This window comes from Pholcus phalangioides, unplaced genomic scaffold, assembly GCF_987345545.1.
Source record: "Pholcus phalangioides strain wild (caught in Gottingen) unplaced genomic scaffold, Ppha-v1.0 ptg000014l_1, whole genome shotgun sequence".
Taxonomy (NCBI): domain Eukaryota; kingdom Metazoa; phylum Arthropoda; class Arachnida; order Araneae; family Pholcidae; genus Pholcus; species Pholcus phalangioides.
In genome coordinates, this window is record NW_028301607.1 from 8,303,780 (window position 1) to 8,320,460 (window position 16,681).

A 16,681-nucleotide genomic window follows, 5' to 3' on the forward strand; every position below is an offset into this window, starting at 1 on the left:
AACTTCGCGCATTTTTTTAGTTTCAGGGGCTCAATATTTTCTTCGCCTCTCGGGGCCTCAAGCGACATAGTCCGCTTCTGATTTTAGTCCAATTTTCTTGACCACTCATTCGAGAATACGGTCAGTTGAAGCCTCGGGCGCAGAAAAAAAATATTGGGGTCCCTTGAGTTATTAAAAAGTGTGAAATTGGGGTTTTTCGAGACTCTTCAGAAGGCGGGGCCCAGGGCGCGCATCCGATGCTCCCGCCATTAAATCTGCCTCTGCCGCTTACCTGACCATTGCCATATTCAATCATTATAACTTTATTAATCCGAGCATGATTTTGCGGGCATTTCAAAACAAATATATTTTTCTTTTGTCGCGGACAGAATGGCTATTTCAAGACAATCAACAAAGCCCAAAGGGAAAACGTGCAGTTTCTGCAGAATTATATCTGCGCGAACGTCTTCCGCGACGCTCGGGAACTTGCGGACAAGGATTTCCCGGCATCCACTCATGATTTGTTCTTGGAGCAGAGTAAGTGTAACGGGCTTACGCTTCCTTTTCTTTACCCCCCCCCCCCCACTATACATTTAATAAGCGTATCTTTAATGCGCTCTTCCAACATTTTATTACTGGTTCTAATCTTGTTGGAGTTCTAAAATTTCTCCTTTACTTCTTTCATCCAGTTGGACTTTGTTCGTTGTACGGTTTCACAGACTTCTTAAGGAAAGACTGGATCGACGCAACTTTGTCCTGGAGGCAGCCGAGTGGATGCTACTACATACCGGAAGTATATACTTGCATCGGTAAAGATTTATAAATGACATTGAAATATACTGTATGTTTTTAACCAATAGCATCAATTGACAGTTAGTTCGCAAATGGGGGAAAAAAAGAGAAAAAAAGCCGGTATCCTCTCTCCTCGGGAGAGTCTAGTAACAACATAAGTGTTGTATTCGATGCATATTAATTTAATGTCAGTTTGTCGCTTCCGATTTGGAAACTAGATGGCAGTACTACATATTGCTCACATTAATGGCCACACACACACACACACAGGCGCCGATTCAGAAGGGGGCGATTGGGGCAACCTGAGAGCCGAATAATATGGAAAAATTCGTCTCTCTCGTAAAATACGGAATGATCCAACGAACCTATACCATAACATTGTCCTGAACTCACGCTTGCCTCCGCTTCATTCGCAGATGAAGCTGTTTGCCTTTGCTTCATTCAAAACTGAAGATATCTGCTTTGGAATCATTCGCAGCTGGAGATGCCTGCTTCCGTTCGATTCGTAGCTAAAGATATCTGCCTCCGTTAAGGCGTTTATGCAGACGGGGAGCGATGGGAACGATCGTACTCCCAAGATAATAATAATTTGGGAAAATTTATCTGTCCCGTAAAACACCAGGCGATCCAACGAACAAACCCAATATGTCACCCCCCCCCCTCACTACTACTGCTATTACTAAACCACACATGTACCTCGTCCATATTCCATTGCGGAACTTCTAACAAATCGGCACTTGTTGGAGTGATTGGTATGTGTTGTGAACCTGCCATGAAGTTTGTTTCTGTGTAATGCTTATTATAGTGCTGCCATCTGTTTTCCGAGCTATAATTAAAGATTTAACCGTTGCAGGCCTGTCGCTCTCTGTGGCGAGACTTTTACTCGCGCAACGAAGTTGGAATCCATAGGAAAACAAACTTCAGCCGACCACAGGACCGGACTTGGTCATTTAGCTGCCCAGTGCGAAAAAAGTTTTGCGGCCCTCTTTAATGTTTATATGCGTACAGCTCCCCCCCCCCCGAAAGATATGATAGGGATTACGCCCAGAGATATTAACTTATGTTTGTCTAGGTGCATAAGCAGTCTCATTTTAACGAGACTTTTGCAAAGTAAAATGATGTTAAAAACATGGAAATATTTTTGAATTTGGGTGGCTGGCACCACTGATAGGGGAACGTGCCCAGAGAATCTGTTTTCGAGGGCTCATGTTCTTCCCCCATGGGAAAGGCTGACAGGGCTCTGGGGGCCTTGGGTATTGCTCATATTTTTTTCCAATATTTAAAACTATAAATTTTCTTGAAAATCACAATAGAGAGCCAGCTAAGAAACTTAGTCTTGGGAATGGGGTCCCTGTCAAAAATAAAAGACCCATTCAAGGATGATGTAAGGGCCACAGATTCATGATCATAGGCCTATTTGCAGGGCGGTCTTAAGATTATCACGGCCTCTGAGAAAAGTGATTTTTCTAAGGCCCTACCCGACAATTGAGGGGTCCCTTCTCTTCAGGCCTCTGGACCATGTCTGGGTGGGCCCACGCGTTAAGACGGCACCTGCCTATTTGTGTCATTAATCGTCATTGTTAATCGACATATTTTTCATCAACAAAACATGCTTTTTAAAGCAGTTATAGTTGAACGAATACGTAATGAATGTAATAATATTCAGTTTTATGTCCTTAATATTTTGCGGCCCGATGCGATCGCAACCTTCGCACCTACCCAAGTCCCGCCCTGGCAAATCCCCTCTGTAGGGTTCAAACCCGAGTCCTCGTGATGCGAGCCCGTAACTATGACCACTCAACCACCACACCGGCAGTCGCGAATTCCTCATTTCACGGTAACTCGGACGTAGGCTCAAACTCTGTGCATAATTTCAATCTCTACGACAACTTCATTTAAATGAAGGGGGAACCGTGACTACTCGCGATCCATATATAAGAGTTTTTTTTTTCGCTTATAAGATCGAACTTGATTTTTCCACATTATGTTACATGAGCATGATTTTATATAATATATAACACACAAAATGGTTATATTTTTTTCTCCTATATTCGATAGACGACAAGAGCAAGCTATTGAAAAGCAGGCGCCATAAGAGAGATGACGTTCTTCTTAAAGGTGAGATTCATAAGAACTGATAAATGCTTTTCTCTGGAACCTACAATTAATTCTCACCATTTATAGCAGGTGTTCTTAACATTTTTCAGTTGCGACCCAAAATCAAAAAGATCAGCTTCGCGACCCATGGGACTGCTTTTTTCCCGAAATTAGTGGAACCCATGACGCAATAAATGTATTATGACAGAACTGCAAGTGAATTTGTGTACAACCCACCTCAGAGGCCCCTGCGAATCAGGTGCGGGTGGTGATCCATAGCTCAAGAATCCTTGACTGTCAGGGCCGGATTGACCATTAAGCAGTAAACCAAGTTCTACAGAATAAATACACTGAAGTGTCAAAAAAACTGGTCCACCTGCCTAATATCGTGTAGGGTCCCCGCGAGCACGCAGAAGTGCCGCAACACGACGTGGCATGGACTCGACTAATGTCTGAAGTAGTGCTGGAGGTAGTTGACACCATGAATCCTGCAGGGCTGTCCATAAATCCGTAGGAGTAAGAGGGGATGAAGATCTCTTCTGAATAGCACGTTGCAAGGCATGCCAGATATGTTCAATAATGTTCATGCCTGGGGATTTTGGTGACCAGCGGAAGTGTCTCAAGTCAGAAGAGAGTTCCTGGAGCCACTTTGTAGCAATTCTGGACGTGTGGGGTGTCGCATTGTCCTGCTGAAATTGTCCAAGTCCCTCGGAATGCACAATGGACATGAATGGGTGCAGGTGATCAGATAGGATGCTTACGTACCTGTCAGAGTCGTATCTAGACGAATCAGGGGTCCCATATCACGCCAACTGCACACGCCCCATACCATCACAGAGCCTCCACCAGCTTGAACAGTCCCCTGTTTACATGTAGGGTCCATGGATTCATGAGGTTGTCTCCATACCCGTACACGTCCATCAGCTCGAAGCAATTGGAACCGAGACTCGTCAGACCAGGCAACGTGTTTCCAGTCCTCAACAGTCCAATGTCGGTGTTGTCGGGCCCAGGCGAGGCGTGAAGCTTTGTGCCGTGCAGTCATCAAGGGTACACGATTCGGCTCCGAAAGCCCATATCGATGATGTTTCGTTGAATGATTCGCACGCTGACACTTGTTGATGGCCCAGCACTGAAATCTGCAGCAATTTGCGGAAGGGTTGCACGTCTGTCACGTTTAATGATTCTCGTCAGTCCCGTTCTTGCATTATCTTTTTCCGGCCGCAGCGATGTCGTAGATTTAATTTTTTACCGGATTCCCGATATTCACGGTACACTCGTGAAATGGTCGTACGTGAAAATCCAAATTTCATCGCTACCTCGGAGATGCTATGTCCCATCTCTCGTGCGCCGACTATAACACCACGTTCAAACTCACTTAAATCTCGATAACCTGCCATTGTAGCAGCAGTAACCGATCTAACAACTAAGCCAGACACTTGTTGTGTTATATAGGCGTTGCCGACCGCAGCGCCGTACTCTGATTGGTTCCATATCTCTTTATTTGCATACGCATGCCTGTACCAGTTTTTTTGGCTGTTTAGTTTACATTATTGTTGTAGGTCAACATGGGTAGATCAACTATGTAGTTTGATCTGTAGAAGTAAAAGAAATGCTACCAGGTGTAAATTACAAACTTGAGAATGTGTCTAAAAGAAAAAATACCCAATATATTATATAACGGTGAATCGTCAGAAATAAGATACCTATTGGCAGGGTCGTAACTGGATACTTGGTTAGCCGGGGCAACTACTCATTTAGGCACCCCCCGTAATGTTGAATGATAGGTTTAATAGTTAAATTTGAGCCATTTTTTTGTGATGCGCCCGGAGCACCAGAGCCCCCCCCCCCACTAGTTGCGGCTCTGCCTGTAGGTAATATTATGACCATTATAAGATTCAATGGTTTCTCCTCGCAGTGTGTTGTTACAGCCTTTATCTCATCAACCATTCATCGTAGTGATATGGTTCTAATTGTAAAAATTCTCAAAATGTGACCAGAAATTACCCTGTACGAGTTTTAAGGATAGAAATACAGTGTACACAATATAAAAAATTTAAAAATTTTTATACGCCCCCCCCTCCCTCCCTCCCTCCCTCCTCCTCTAACTTCCAATCAGACAGTTGTTGTTGCTCTTCCTCTTCTGAGCCCAACAAACAAATTACATGTTTCTAACTGCATTATTCCCTGATATATTTAAATTCAAAAATGGGAGACAGGTTCGGGCTTAGAAGAATTTCGCGGACCAATGCAAAAATAATTTTTGCGCCCCCCCCCCCCCCAGTATTTTATGTAGTTGCTCCCCGACTTACAGACTTTTCGAGTTAAATAACGTAAATCATGAAGAGAAAATTTTTTCCACAAAGGAAAAAACGCATTCTATACACTAATTTTTTTCATTATTCCAGGAACGCGTTGATGGTCTGGATCGTAATGAAACACGATCCATTGAGAGGGAATGGCATTTGAATTAATTTTACAAAATTCATAAATTATTAATAATAATTATCGTTATCCAACTGCTGACACTTCATCGTGGCTCGAACCGTATTGAACAGACATAAATTTTTGTCATACTTTTGAAGCGCTTCATCATCTCTTTATCAAATATACGTTGCAATTCGATAACTTTGGTCATTTTTCGAATTTTTTTATCTGTTTTTGTGTAATTAATGTAAATTAATAGAAGTAAAGGAATCAAGTACTGAAATTCCATGACCCTCACAAGGGTGGGGCAGACAGGCAGGATCATCTTAAGAGCATCATGGGGCCCCCCCGAGTCAAGGAATTTTTTTGGAGGCCCTACCTGAAAAATTCAACCACGTCCGGTTTTTCAGAGGCATCTCTTCTCTTGAGGCCCTTCGGGAACGTCCCGGGGTGGAGGAGGCATGCGTTAAGACGGCACTGCCTAAGGTTCGCACCAGGCGTCCTCCTTTTTCAGTTTTGAATCTGGTAACCCTATATGAAGACCACATAATCCGTATTTTCACTTATTTGTTCGATCATCCATATTGTCCGTATGTTTTTGTGGAAAGAAATAATTATTTTTTCTACTTTATGTAGATCGATTATTGCAAATTTATGAATTTTGTTACCGAAATTTTCGTCTCATAAAAAGTTTATGACAAAAAATGACAAGGAGAACTCTCTCTCTTTTCATCATCTCATGAGTTGCCTGAAATTTCGAGATTAAATGGCAGCACCAACTGTATATAAATCAAGCCTCCATCGAGCTTACAGTATATTACTGGAGGGAGTATGACGTCAGCGGTCTCCGCCGTTTGGCAGTGCTGAGAACGGTGTCCCCCAATTAGAACCCCTTCATCATTATGAAGGGGTTCTAAACACCTTCATATATGAAGGCGTCTTACCCCCAACATCTTTCGTGGGATGATCACGTGATTCGGTGAAAACAAACACGATCCCCCGTTACTTTCTTATGGCTTCCACAGGAATTTAAAACAATAAATGAAAGAAATAATTTCAGCACCGATGAGATAATTTAAGAATTAATGAAAAATATAATTCCAGAATTAATGAAATAGATAATTCCAGTATTAATGAAATAGATAATTCCAGAATTAATGAAAGAGATAATTCCAGAATTAATGAAAGAGATAATTCCAGAATTAATGAAATAATATATTCTAGAATTAATGAAAGAATATATTCTGGAATTAATGTAAGAGATAATTTCAGCATTAATGAAAGAGATAATTTCAAAATGAATGAAAGAGACAATTCCAGAATTAATGAGATATAATTTCAGAATCAATGAAATATAATTTCAGAATCAATGAAATATAATTCTAGAATCAATGAAAGCAATAATTTCAGCATTAATGAAAGAAACAAATCCAGAATTGATGAAAGCAATTATTCCAGAAGTAATGTAAGAAATAATAATTAATAAAGGAAATAATTCCAGAATTAATGAAAGAATATTCAAGAAATAATGAAGGAAAATTCAAGAAATAATGAAGGAAAATTCAAGAAATAATGAAGGAAAATTCAAGAAATAATGAAGGAAAATTCAAGAAATAATGAAGGAAAATTCAAGAAATAATGAAGGAAAATTCAAGAAATAATGAAGGAAAATTCAAGAAATAATGAAGGAAAATTCAAGAAATAATGAAGGAAAATTCAAGAATTGATGAAAAAAATTATTCCAGTATTAATGAAAAATAAATAATTTAATCTTTTTTCACCTTTATATAAAAAATGAGTTCTCTATCCTTTTTCTTAATCTTCGAAATCCAATATTTAGAGACCGAACATTTCTATGGGCAAATTGCCAGGCGGGAACTTTGTTTTCGCCGAGTCACGCCTCACATTTGATGTCGCTGCCGTCGCGGCGGCTGGATGCTCCCTCCAGTAATATAAGCTCGATGCAAGCATCAGAATCTCTGTCGTCTGCTTCTTTCCACTTGTTTTGGACGTCTCCTTGTGTCCTGAAAAAATTACTGAACTGGCAGTTCCAACTCCCAGTTCAGTTTGTGAGTTTAGCTTGTAGAGAACCGAACAAACCGACTTCTTTTTTGTCGTCTGTTCATTAAGAGGTTATTTGTTTTGGACGTCTCCTTATGCTCATATAAAATAACCGAACTTTCAGTTTGAATTTCCAGTTCAGTTTATGAGCTTCGTTTATAAGGAACTCAGTGGAATAAAGAATATAGTTTTTTTACTTTAAACTTCATCGTCACCACATGAGTCACTTTTAAATTTGACATTAGATGGCAGCACATTACTATAAAGTTGGAGTGCAGAAAAATTGACTTTTTACGATCTTACCTGTCGTCTTATTGTGTGGAGGTATGTACTTTGTTTTGGACGTCTCCTTGGGTCTTGAAAAAATTACTGAACTAGAAGTTTGATCTTTCAGGTCAGTTTATAAGCTTCGTTTATAACAGTGATTCCCAACGTGGGCGTTAACGCCCCCGAGGGAGTTGGAATGTTCCAGTGGGGGGGGGGGCGGTAGAAGCTACGAGTAATAGGATTCTATGGGTTAGATTGCGTTGGGAGAAAAACATTTCTGAAGAAGGGGGCGAGATGGGATAAGAAAGGTTGTGTAAGTTCGTTGGATCATCCCGTATTTTACGAGACAGGAAAATTTTCCAATATTATTCGGTTCTTACCTATCGCCCCCGCCCCTGGATCCGTTCCTGAGCAAAGGCAGACATCTTCAGCTGCTGCAAATGAAGCAGAGGTGAATATCTTCAGCTGCGAATGGAGCAGAGGCAGAAATATTCAGCTGGGAAAGAAGCTGAGACAGAGATCTTAAACTGCGAAATGAGTGGAGGCAGAAATACTCAGCTCCGAATGGAGCGGAGGTACAGGCATCTTCAGCTGCGAATGGAACGAAGGCAGGTATCTTCAGCTGCTAATGAAGCCGTGGCAGACATCTTCAGCTTCGAATGGAGTGAAGGCAGGCGGATCCAGGTTGATGTGTCGGAGAACCGACTCCTGTGTAGGTGCATTGGATCATCCGTATTTCACACATGGGACAGACAAATTTCTCCCATATTATTCGGCTCTTGGGAGGGGCGATCGCTCCCCATCTGGATCCGCACTTGGGCACTGTTCTAAGAGGAGTGAGAAATTTGAGTTGAAAAAGTGAGAAGCTTTGTCGACAAAAAAAAAAAAAAAACGTGGGCAGGGGACACCAAAAATAGGTTCCGCACAAGTACAGATATCTTCTTGAGTCACCCCTGTTCTTAACGCATATTGGTGTATCAGGCCCCCCCCTCCACCCTCCAGAAGCAGGGCCGCTGTGTCAGATTTTTTTACCGGATATTCATTACTCTGTAATGAATTTATAAAAAACCCATGGATCCCATATCCTACAGCATGGCTCCTAGGCTGGGATTTCCGGTACGTCTCCAGGCCAAAATTTTCATGTCTCCCCCTCTCTGTAGCAAGTTTATAATGTGGGAAAATACACAAAAAAATGATAATTATCGTTCCGTGTCTGCTCCCCTCTAGTTGCGGCCCTCGGGAGCAGCGTGTCGTGTGACCCGGGCGTCGGATCAGAGAGGGTGGGCACCAACATGCGTCCTTGCTCCGGCTGACTAAGCATCTAGTTGCAACTAGTGGAGGGTGGGCAAGCGGGTCCGGTGCCAGCAGAGAGGGCACCAAACTTTACAAAGGGCGCCAAAATGTGATCCTGCCCGGCTGACCAAGCATCGACCCTGTTGCGACCCTGCTTGTGGGAAGGAAGACGCGCACCCAGGGACGTAGCGTGCCTTCTCGGAGCCCCGGGGCAGACTTTCTTGGGGCCTCTTGAAAAGATTTATAATCGTGCAAAATAAGTATATATATTTTTCGTAAGCCCCCATTTGCTCGAAGCAGGACTCTAGTTGCCATAGCCCTTTTACGGACCAGGGTCCCCCGGGGGGGGGGGGGCTCAGAATAGTAGGATTTGGTGAGCTTTTGAGCTTTTTTTCGGAGCATTTTACATACAAATTATTAGGTGAGTATTTCCAGTCAGAAGGGAGGGGGGTGGGGCTTAGATATATCACTTTGTTCGGGTTCCAGGGCCGTCTTAAGAGCACCATGGGCCCCCGGGCCAAATGATTTTTCTGAGGCCCTACCAGGCAAATTTACATGTATGCTCCTCGGAAATTTCAACTATATCTCATTTTTGTGAGGCCCCGCGGGCCGTACCCGGGTGGGTCCAGCCCTGTGATCCGGGACAATAACCATCTTTTTTTTCACGCAATAAATTCATTACAGAAGGGCCCGTGAAAAGTCTGGCTTAGGGCCCGTGAAAAGTCTGGCTTAGGGCCCGCTACAGATCTCAGCTTAGGGGCTCTGCTGCAGGATGTGGAATTCACAAAAATAAAGAAAAACATTCTGAAACTACAACATATTCCGCTTAACACGGTCCCATTTAAAGTTTTCTCGCTTAGTACGATTTATTTTCGTGATCTACTAACTTTTACTAACAATTAGAATTTCCCATCAAAACGTTTTCCCACCAACAACGTTTTTCATGAGTTTTTGGAAAACGCTATAAGTGGGATTCACTGTATATGAGCTCTTCTATGTTATTACTTGTTTAATTCTTGTGCCACAAACAAAATCCAAGATTACAATCTCAATATTTGAGTATTCAAATTCGAAATTCAAAAAAGACGCTCTGGAACAGGTTGTGTCGAATATCAACAACACTAGCTGCAATCAGCCTAAACTTCAGATATAATTTATTTAATAGTAGGCAATGAACTACCGGGGGCTGTAAGCAACGTAGCCTACATCCTAAATGTTCGGAAATTTGTGCTCTTAAATGTTTTTATGCATGAAATCTCTATTCATGAAAAGGGTCGGTTCTGGACATTTTTCAAGTGTAAGCGAATGATGTTTTGGTGATAAAAAAAAAAATCACTCCCTTTCAGTTGGCGTCTTTTGCGGCCGCGTAGTTCGTAGGATTCAAGATTCGGCTCTGTTCATGAAACAAAATTTCTCTAATGTTGGTACTGTACTAGGTGAATAATTATATTGAAAATAAAATCAGAGAGAAACTTCTTACTTTTGTTTTCGGAAGTTCAGTAGTAAAAATTGTCAAAATTTAGAATTTACACATTGTATATCCGTCTTCCGGAATATATGAGAGAATGATTCAAATGGTAATGTTTACGACTGAAAAATTCTCAAGCTTTCCTGGAGAAACACGACAGTTCAGAGGTTTCCAGGAAGGCATGCATTTATCACTCCAGAAGACAGTCGAAGTTGCCTCGCTCCGGGGCAGTCATCATCTAGAGCATAGTTTCTCAACCTTTTTTGTCTCATCGCCCCCTTCTTCAGAAATTTTTTTCTCCCATCGCCCCTCCCCCACCTCAATCTAAACCATAGGATCTTATGTTATATCCGTAGCTTCTACCGCCACCCTGGAACATTCCATCGCCCCCCCCCCCAGGGGACGTTAACGCCCACGTTGGGAATCACTGATCTAGGGATATCCATGCTACAAACTACTATGGAACATCAGTAGTGGAAGAAGCATCGCCGAATGAAACTACAAATATTCACCTTGTGCGCACCATAGCTGGAGATAGACTTGGAAGTCTGGGGGGGGGGGAACGGTCATTATTGCTGGGGGGGGGCAAGATGGTGATGATGAAAATTCATATATGCATATATACATTAGATCAGTCGACTCCACCTTTGACGCTGGGGGGGGGGCCACGTCCCCCCCGTATCTCCGCTCATGGTGCGCGCTATTGGTACCTCCAGACCAGATGGTAACTCTAACGAGAGGGGAGGTTTTCAAGCGGGAAAAATTGCTAGATATCTTTTCTATAGTGTCCCTTTTTCGTTTGATGCTCTAAACATGTTTTTTTTTTTGTTAATATAGCCCTGTTATTCTTTAACGGCAGAAAGAAAGGCCAGACTTTCTTGTGATAAAGAATGCGACCACCTGCATAACATACACTTTTCCCTTTCAGAAATAAGCTACTGCCATACCTAATAACGCTAAAAATAATATACTTGGGGCTTTAAACTGAAAGCCTCCTTTAACACAATCAATAAGTTCAATGGGGAAAAAATTAAATTTGAATCAAAAATTTCCAAAGCATCTACCGAGAAAAGAAAAGGTTTCTTTTTTGAAAAAATTGCGGCCCTGAAATTTTTCGGCCCGGTGCGACCGCACTTTTCGCATCCCCTAAGTCCAGTCCTGATCGGAGACAAGTTTGGAAAGAACCGCATAAATGAGGGAAAGAGGCTTGTCCTTTAGTTTACACGTTCTTCCAAAACTTTTCGCAGATTTTTGTATTTGCAACAACTTTCTAATTGGGTTTTTTAGGACAGGGTGTCCATGTAAAATCAATTTTTTTTTATTTTGTGGCACACTGTATTTTTATTCTCAAAACTGAAACAGAGTAGTTTCTGGACAAATTTTTAGCATTTTTCAGATTGGAACCTTACCTCTACGACAAATAGTTGATGAGATGAAAGGCGCCCTATATAGATGGCTGATATCTCTACTAAATTTAGACACAAATGTGGTAAATAGCATTAGTTTTAAAGATGTTATCAGATTTTGAGCTAGAAAAAGTAGGAGAAAGCTTTTTAGGTAAATAAAGCGAGTGCTCAGAAATATCCAGATCATATATTCAACCTTAGACACAGTCACGGATCCACAGCGATGAGTCATGAGGGGTGGCTAATTGTGTAAGATTGTAGGATTGTCCTGTATTTTACGGGACAGGCCAAGTTTTACCATATTATCCGGATTTTGGGAGGGGTGGTTACTCCCCACCCTACTCCCCAGCATCCACTGCTGGTCTTAGATTAGTTACTTCTGAAATACAATTGTTTCATTAAATTTTTTTTCCATTGATAGATTCAACATTATGTGAAATATACGTATAAGGGGGGGAGGCAACAAAATCATTTAATTGCTTAGGGCCTTCAAACATCTTAATCCGGCCCTGTTGACTGTAAGCGAATTTGCACGACCCATCTCGGAAGACCCTGCGAATCAAGTTTGGGTCATGACCCATAAGAACCGTTAGCTGTTAGTGGATTTGTACAACCTATCTCGGAAGCACTTGTAAATGAAATTTGGGTCATGACCCATAGTTCAAGAATCCCTGATTGTAAGTGAATTTGTATGACCCATCTGGAGAGCGCTAACGAATCAAGTTTGAGCCTGAAACATAGGATTGCTGAAATTTTTTGCTGGCATGAAGCACCCTGTTCCATGCGCAATAAAAAGTCCGTAGCTGTGTTAAAAAAATTTATCAATGTTTGAAAATATCTCTTTAAGAACTTGTATATGGAGTAATATTAAATCATGTCTAATAATTCTATTTGTGCTCGCTTTATCTTTGCTCTCTTCATTTAATCCCCAGAAAACTGGAACCAGTTTTATTTGAACAGGTCATATAAAATGCATTTAAAATTATTGGTGGTGTGTTCAAATGGCCTGAATTTCTAGAATCCTGTACGTATATAGTGTGAGATAAGTACACCAGTAATAGGCTTCCTTTTTCAAGTTTTAAAAAATATATATCAAAAGTTATGAGAAAACTCTAGCTTTTTTTACCAGATACCAAGCTATATTCTTTCATTTGCCGTTCGGTGTCCAAGCTGGTTTTGAAAAAAAAAAACTAGGTGGAAAAAGGATGCCAATAATCAGTCAAAGCAAGACATTTCATTTTGCATTAAGAGTAATAATTTCATATTCTAAATACAAAATTGATAGTGCTTTAAAGACGTTAAACAAATTGCACATGAAGTTGAAAGAGTGGCCTACTCTAGGGTCAATCATTTTCACATTATTCAAATTGTATGACATGTGACATTGTAATCAGGACTACCAATCTTGCTGAAGTGATACCCTCCTCTGTGAACAATCTTAAATACATTTTGCTTTCAAACATATATCTTTTAAGAGAATTCTTTTCTATCTACATACAGATATTAAGACAAAAAAAAAAAAAAAAGAATGAGATTAAATTCCTGCAAAAACAACTTCTCGAATGCTTAAATATAAAAAAAATGAAGCTTAGAGAAAACAGAAAAAGCAAGAATTGGAAAAGAAAAGAATAAATAAAAAAATACAACTCAAAATGAAAATTAAAGTAGTTTCATGTGTTTGTGTCACTTTCAAATGTAAAAGCAAAAGCTCTCTCAAAAATACATATAACTATATGCCTGTTTCAAGAAATAAAAGAAAAATAATTGCTCAAGGTTTTTGAGTTTGACAGGAAATAATAGGTGTTTTGTTCATGTACAAAATTATGTGTCTACATAATACGTCCAGATATTATTGCATTATTTCCCACAGTTGAAATCGAAAGAGCAGCACCTTGTTTATTCTGTGGATAAAAAATATCACCTGTGAAAGAATACAAGAAAGTCAAATTTTCATTCTAAATTATACCAGAGACCTATTCCACTTATAATATTTTTCAGTGATGTTTCTTTTTACAGTTTTGTCAAGCCTATTGCATATTTTTCATTGTTTTCATTCAATATCTGGGTGGCCATTTACTGCTATATGGACTGTAAATATTTTATTTATATAATTCTTAGCAGTCAAAATTTGATCTAATAACAATAACAGATGAGTTTGAATTATAATAAATTATTATACAAATAATTATTTCAAATATTAAAAATAACATTAAATATTTTGAACTGGCTCACTATTGTTACACTTTTTGTAGCAAGCAGTAAGTTCTATTTTTTACGTTCAGAACACATAAGTGTTTCGTATAGTAGTATAGAAACTGAATTCTAAATGTAACTAGAACTTATGCATCAGAGTTTTTCAACTAGTGTGCTACGTGAGAATTGTAGTTACGCCATAAACATTTTTTAAGGAAATTATCAGATTAATTTTTAAAAGAAGTCTGAAGCCGCAGATATTGATTATACAGTATCTGAGTACTATACACCCATCCTCTGGGAAAGCTTCGAGATATCTATGAGATGGGAAGCGGGGTGTGTCCAGTCTTCAAAGGTCAAAGTATCTGAGTACTTAAGTGCGAGGAATTTAATTCTTTTTTTCAAATGAGATGTATGTGTAAGAGGAGAAACTGAGCAATTGAGAGAAAAAAAACAATAGTTTTTGTTTTGAAGTATTGGCCATGGTTCATTTCTGTTATTACTTAATGGAAGAATTTTCAAGAATTGCACCAAAAAAAGCATATAGAAATACTTCTGTTCTCGTTATCATATTTATGGAAAGCAATCTTTTTTGCATTTCATTTTATACTATGGAACACAGAAATCTATTACAAATAATAAGCCTTACAAGAAGATATTTAAACCTATCCCTGCCCAAAATTCAACCTAGAAAAAGCAGACATTGTAAACCGTATTAACTTGGATTTAAAAAATTATTTTTCTATTTTATTTGAATTTAAGTGTGCCGCAGGATAAAGAAAGGGCCGACTTCTCGAAATAGAAATGTGGCGACATGTTTTATATTGTAATAACAAATCATAGCTAACGTAATCGTAAACGTCAAACTACGTCGACAAATGTATGGCATTTTTACATCGGTGTCGGGTCAGATATAGTTCGACGTCGGATTCGCTACATCGAACTATACAGACAAATATATGCCATTTTTACGTAGAACGACATCGGTAAACGACGTCGAACGGTGTCGGGGTCAGATATAGTTCGACGTCGGATTTCGCCAGGTCGAACTATACAGACAAATATATGCCATTTTTACGTAGAACGACATCGGTAAACGACGTCGAACGGTGTCGGGGTCAGATATAGTTCGACGTCGGATTTCGCCAGGTCGAACTATACAGACAAATATATGCCATTTTTACGTAGAACGACATCGGTAAACGACGTCGAACGGTGTCGGGGTCAGATATAGTTCGACGTCGGATTTCGCCAGGTCGAACTATATAGACAAATATATGCCATTTTTACGTAGAACGACATCGGTAAACGACGTCGAACGGTGTCGGGGTCAGATATAGTTCGACGTCGGATTTCGCCAGGTCGAACTATATAGACAAATATATGCCATTTTTACGTAGAACGACATCGGTAAACGATGTCGAACGGTGTCGGGGTCAGATATAGTTCGACGTCGGATTTCGCCAGGTCGAACTATATAGACAAATATATGCCATTTTTACGTAGAACGACATCGGTAAACGACGTCGAACAGTGTCGGGGTCAGATATAGTTCGACGTCGGATTTCGCCAGGTCGAACTATACAGACAAATATATGCCATTTTTACGTAGAACGACATCGGTAAACGACGTCGAACGGTATCGAAATATCTACGTCGTTCTATATTGATGTGCTACTGGGGTGTGCAAATAAATTTGTACAACCTATAATCTTGTAAGTCCCGGCGAATCAGATTTGGGTCGTGACCCATAGCTCAAGAGCACCCAGGCTGTTAGTGGAGTCGCACGAGCCATCTCCAAAGCCCCCTATGACGCAATTCGGGGTTGCGACCCATCTGTTAAGAGAACACCTGACTTTTATATGAATTTAATTACTACTGCCAGAGCCGTCTTAAGAGCATCGCGGGCTCCCGAGCCAAATTACTTTTCTGAGTCCCTACCTGGCAAGTTCTCGAAAATTTCAATCTGTTTTCATTTTTATGAGCCCCCCCCCCTCTCTTGAGGCTCCCGGGCAGTGCCCGGGTGGGACCATGCGTTAAGATGACACTGATACTACTATTATTCCTTTCAGATGGATGTTCGGCCCACACTACCTCTATGGGTGTTATAGCGATGATCACGCAGATAAGCTTCTGCCTAGAGATGAGCTACGGCGACGACGCAAAGCCTATGTGAATGCTGTACGAAAAAAGACCTGATTACGGAATTATCCTATTTTAATAATATCAGTGTATCACTTGATTCATATCGGTACGTAGCGCCATTCCATACGCTGCATACGTAACGCCATCTCGTGTCACTAATCGGAATTGATTTTGCAAATAAAAATTTTGAGCATAATATCATAAAGATCTTTTTTTATTTTTCTGACTTCCGATATCATCTTATATTCTGAAGGAACGTGCAAAACGAGCAGGGTCGCAACTACATTCTTGGTCACTCGGGGTAAATGAGTATTTTGGCGCCCCCTTGTAATGTTGAAGGAGAGGTTTGAGAATAAAATTTGCGCCCCCCCCCCTGGTCCAGCACCCGGGGCACGAGATCCGCCTCTTTCCCCCCCCCCCACAGTTGCGGCCCTGAGAATGAGATCCACAAGCGTAAAGTTATTTGCAAAAATTGGATCTGGTGACCCGTGCTCCACACCTGAAAGGGCGCCAAGGGACTGGTTTGGAAATTTTGTCCCGATCGACAGAGCCAATT

At 40.6% G+C, this 16,681-nt stretch overlaps 1 protein-coding gene across 1 annotated transcript in view; it reads left to right on the forward strand.

Moving 5' to 3' along the window:
- The window catches only part of LOC149078081 (UPF0764 protein C16orf89 homolog), a 32,755-nt gene extending 16,434 nt beyond the window's left edge, over positions 1–16,321 (forward strand). The window contains exons 7-10 of the mRNA XM_089241675.1: positions 369–516; positions 669–788; positions 2,830–2,889; positions 16,053–16,321. Coding sequence (XP_089097801.1) covers positions 369–516; positions 669–788; positions 2,830–2,889; positions 16,053–16,156 — 432 coding nt within the window. The 3' untranslated portion in view covers positions 16,157–16,321. The remainder of the gene's footprint in view (positions 1–368; positions 517–668; positions 789–2,829; positions 2,890–16,052) is intronic.
- Positions 16,322–16,681: the final 360 nt, after the last annotated feature.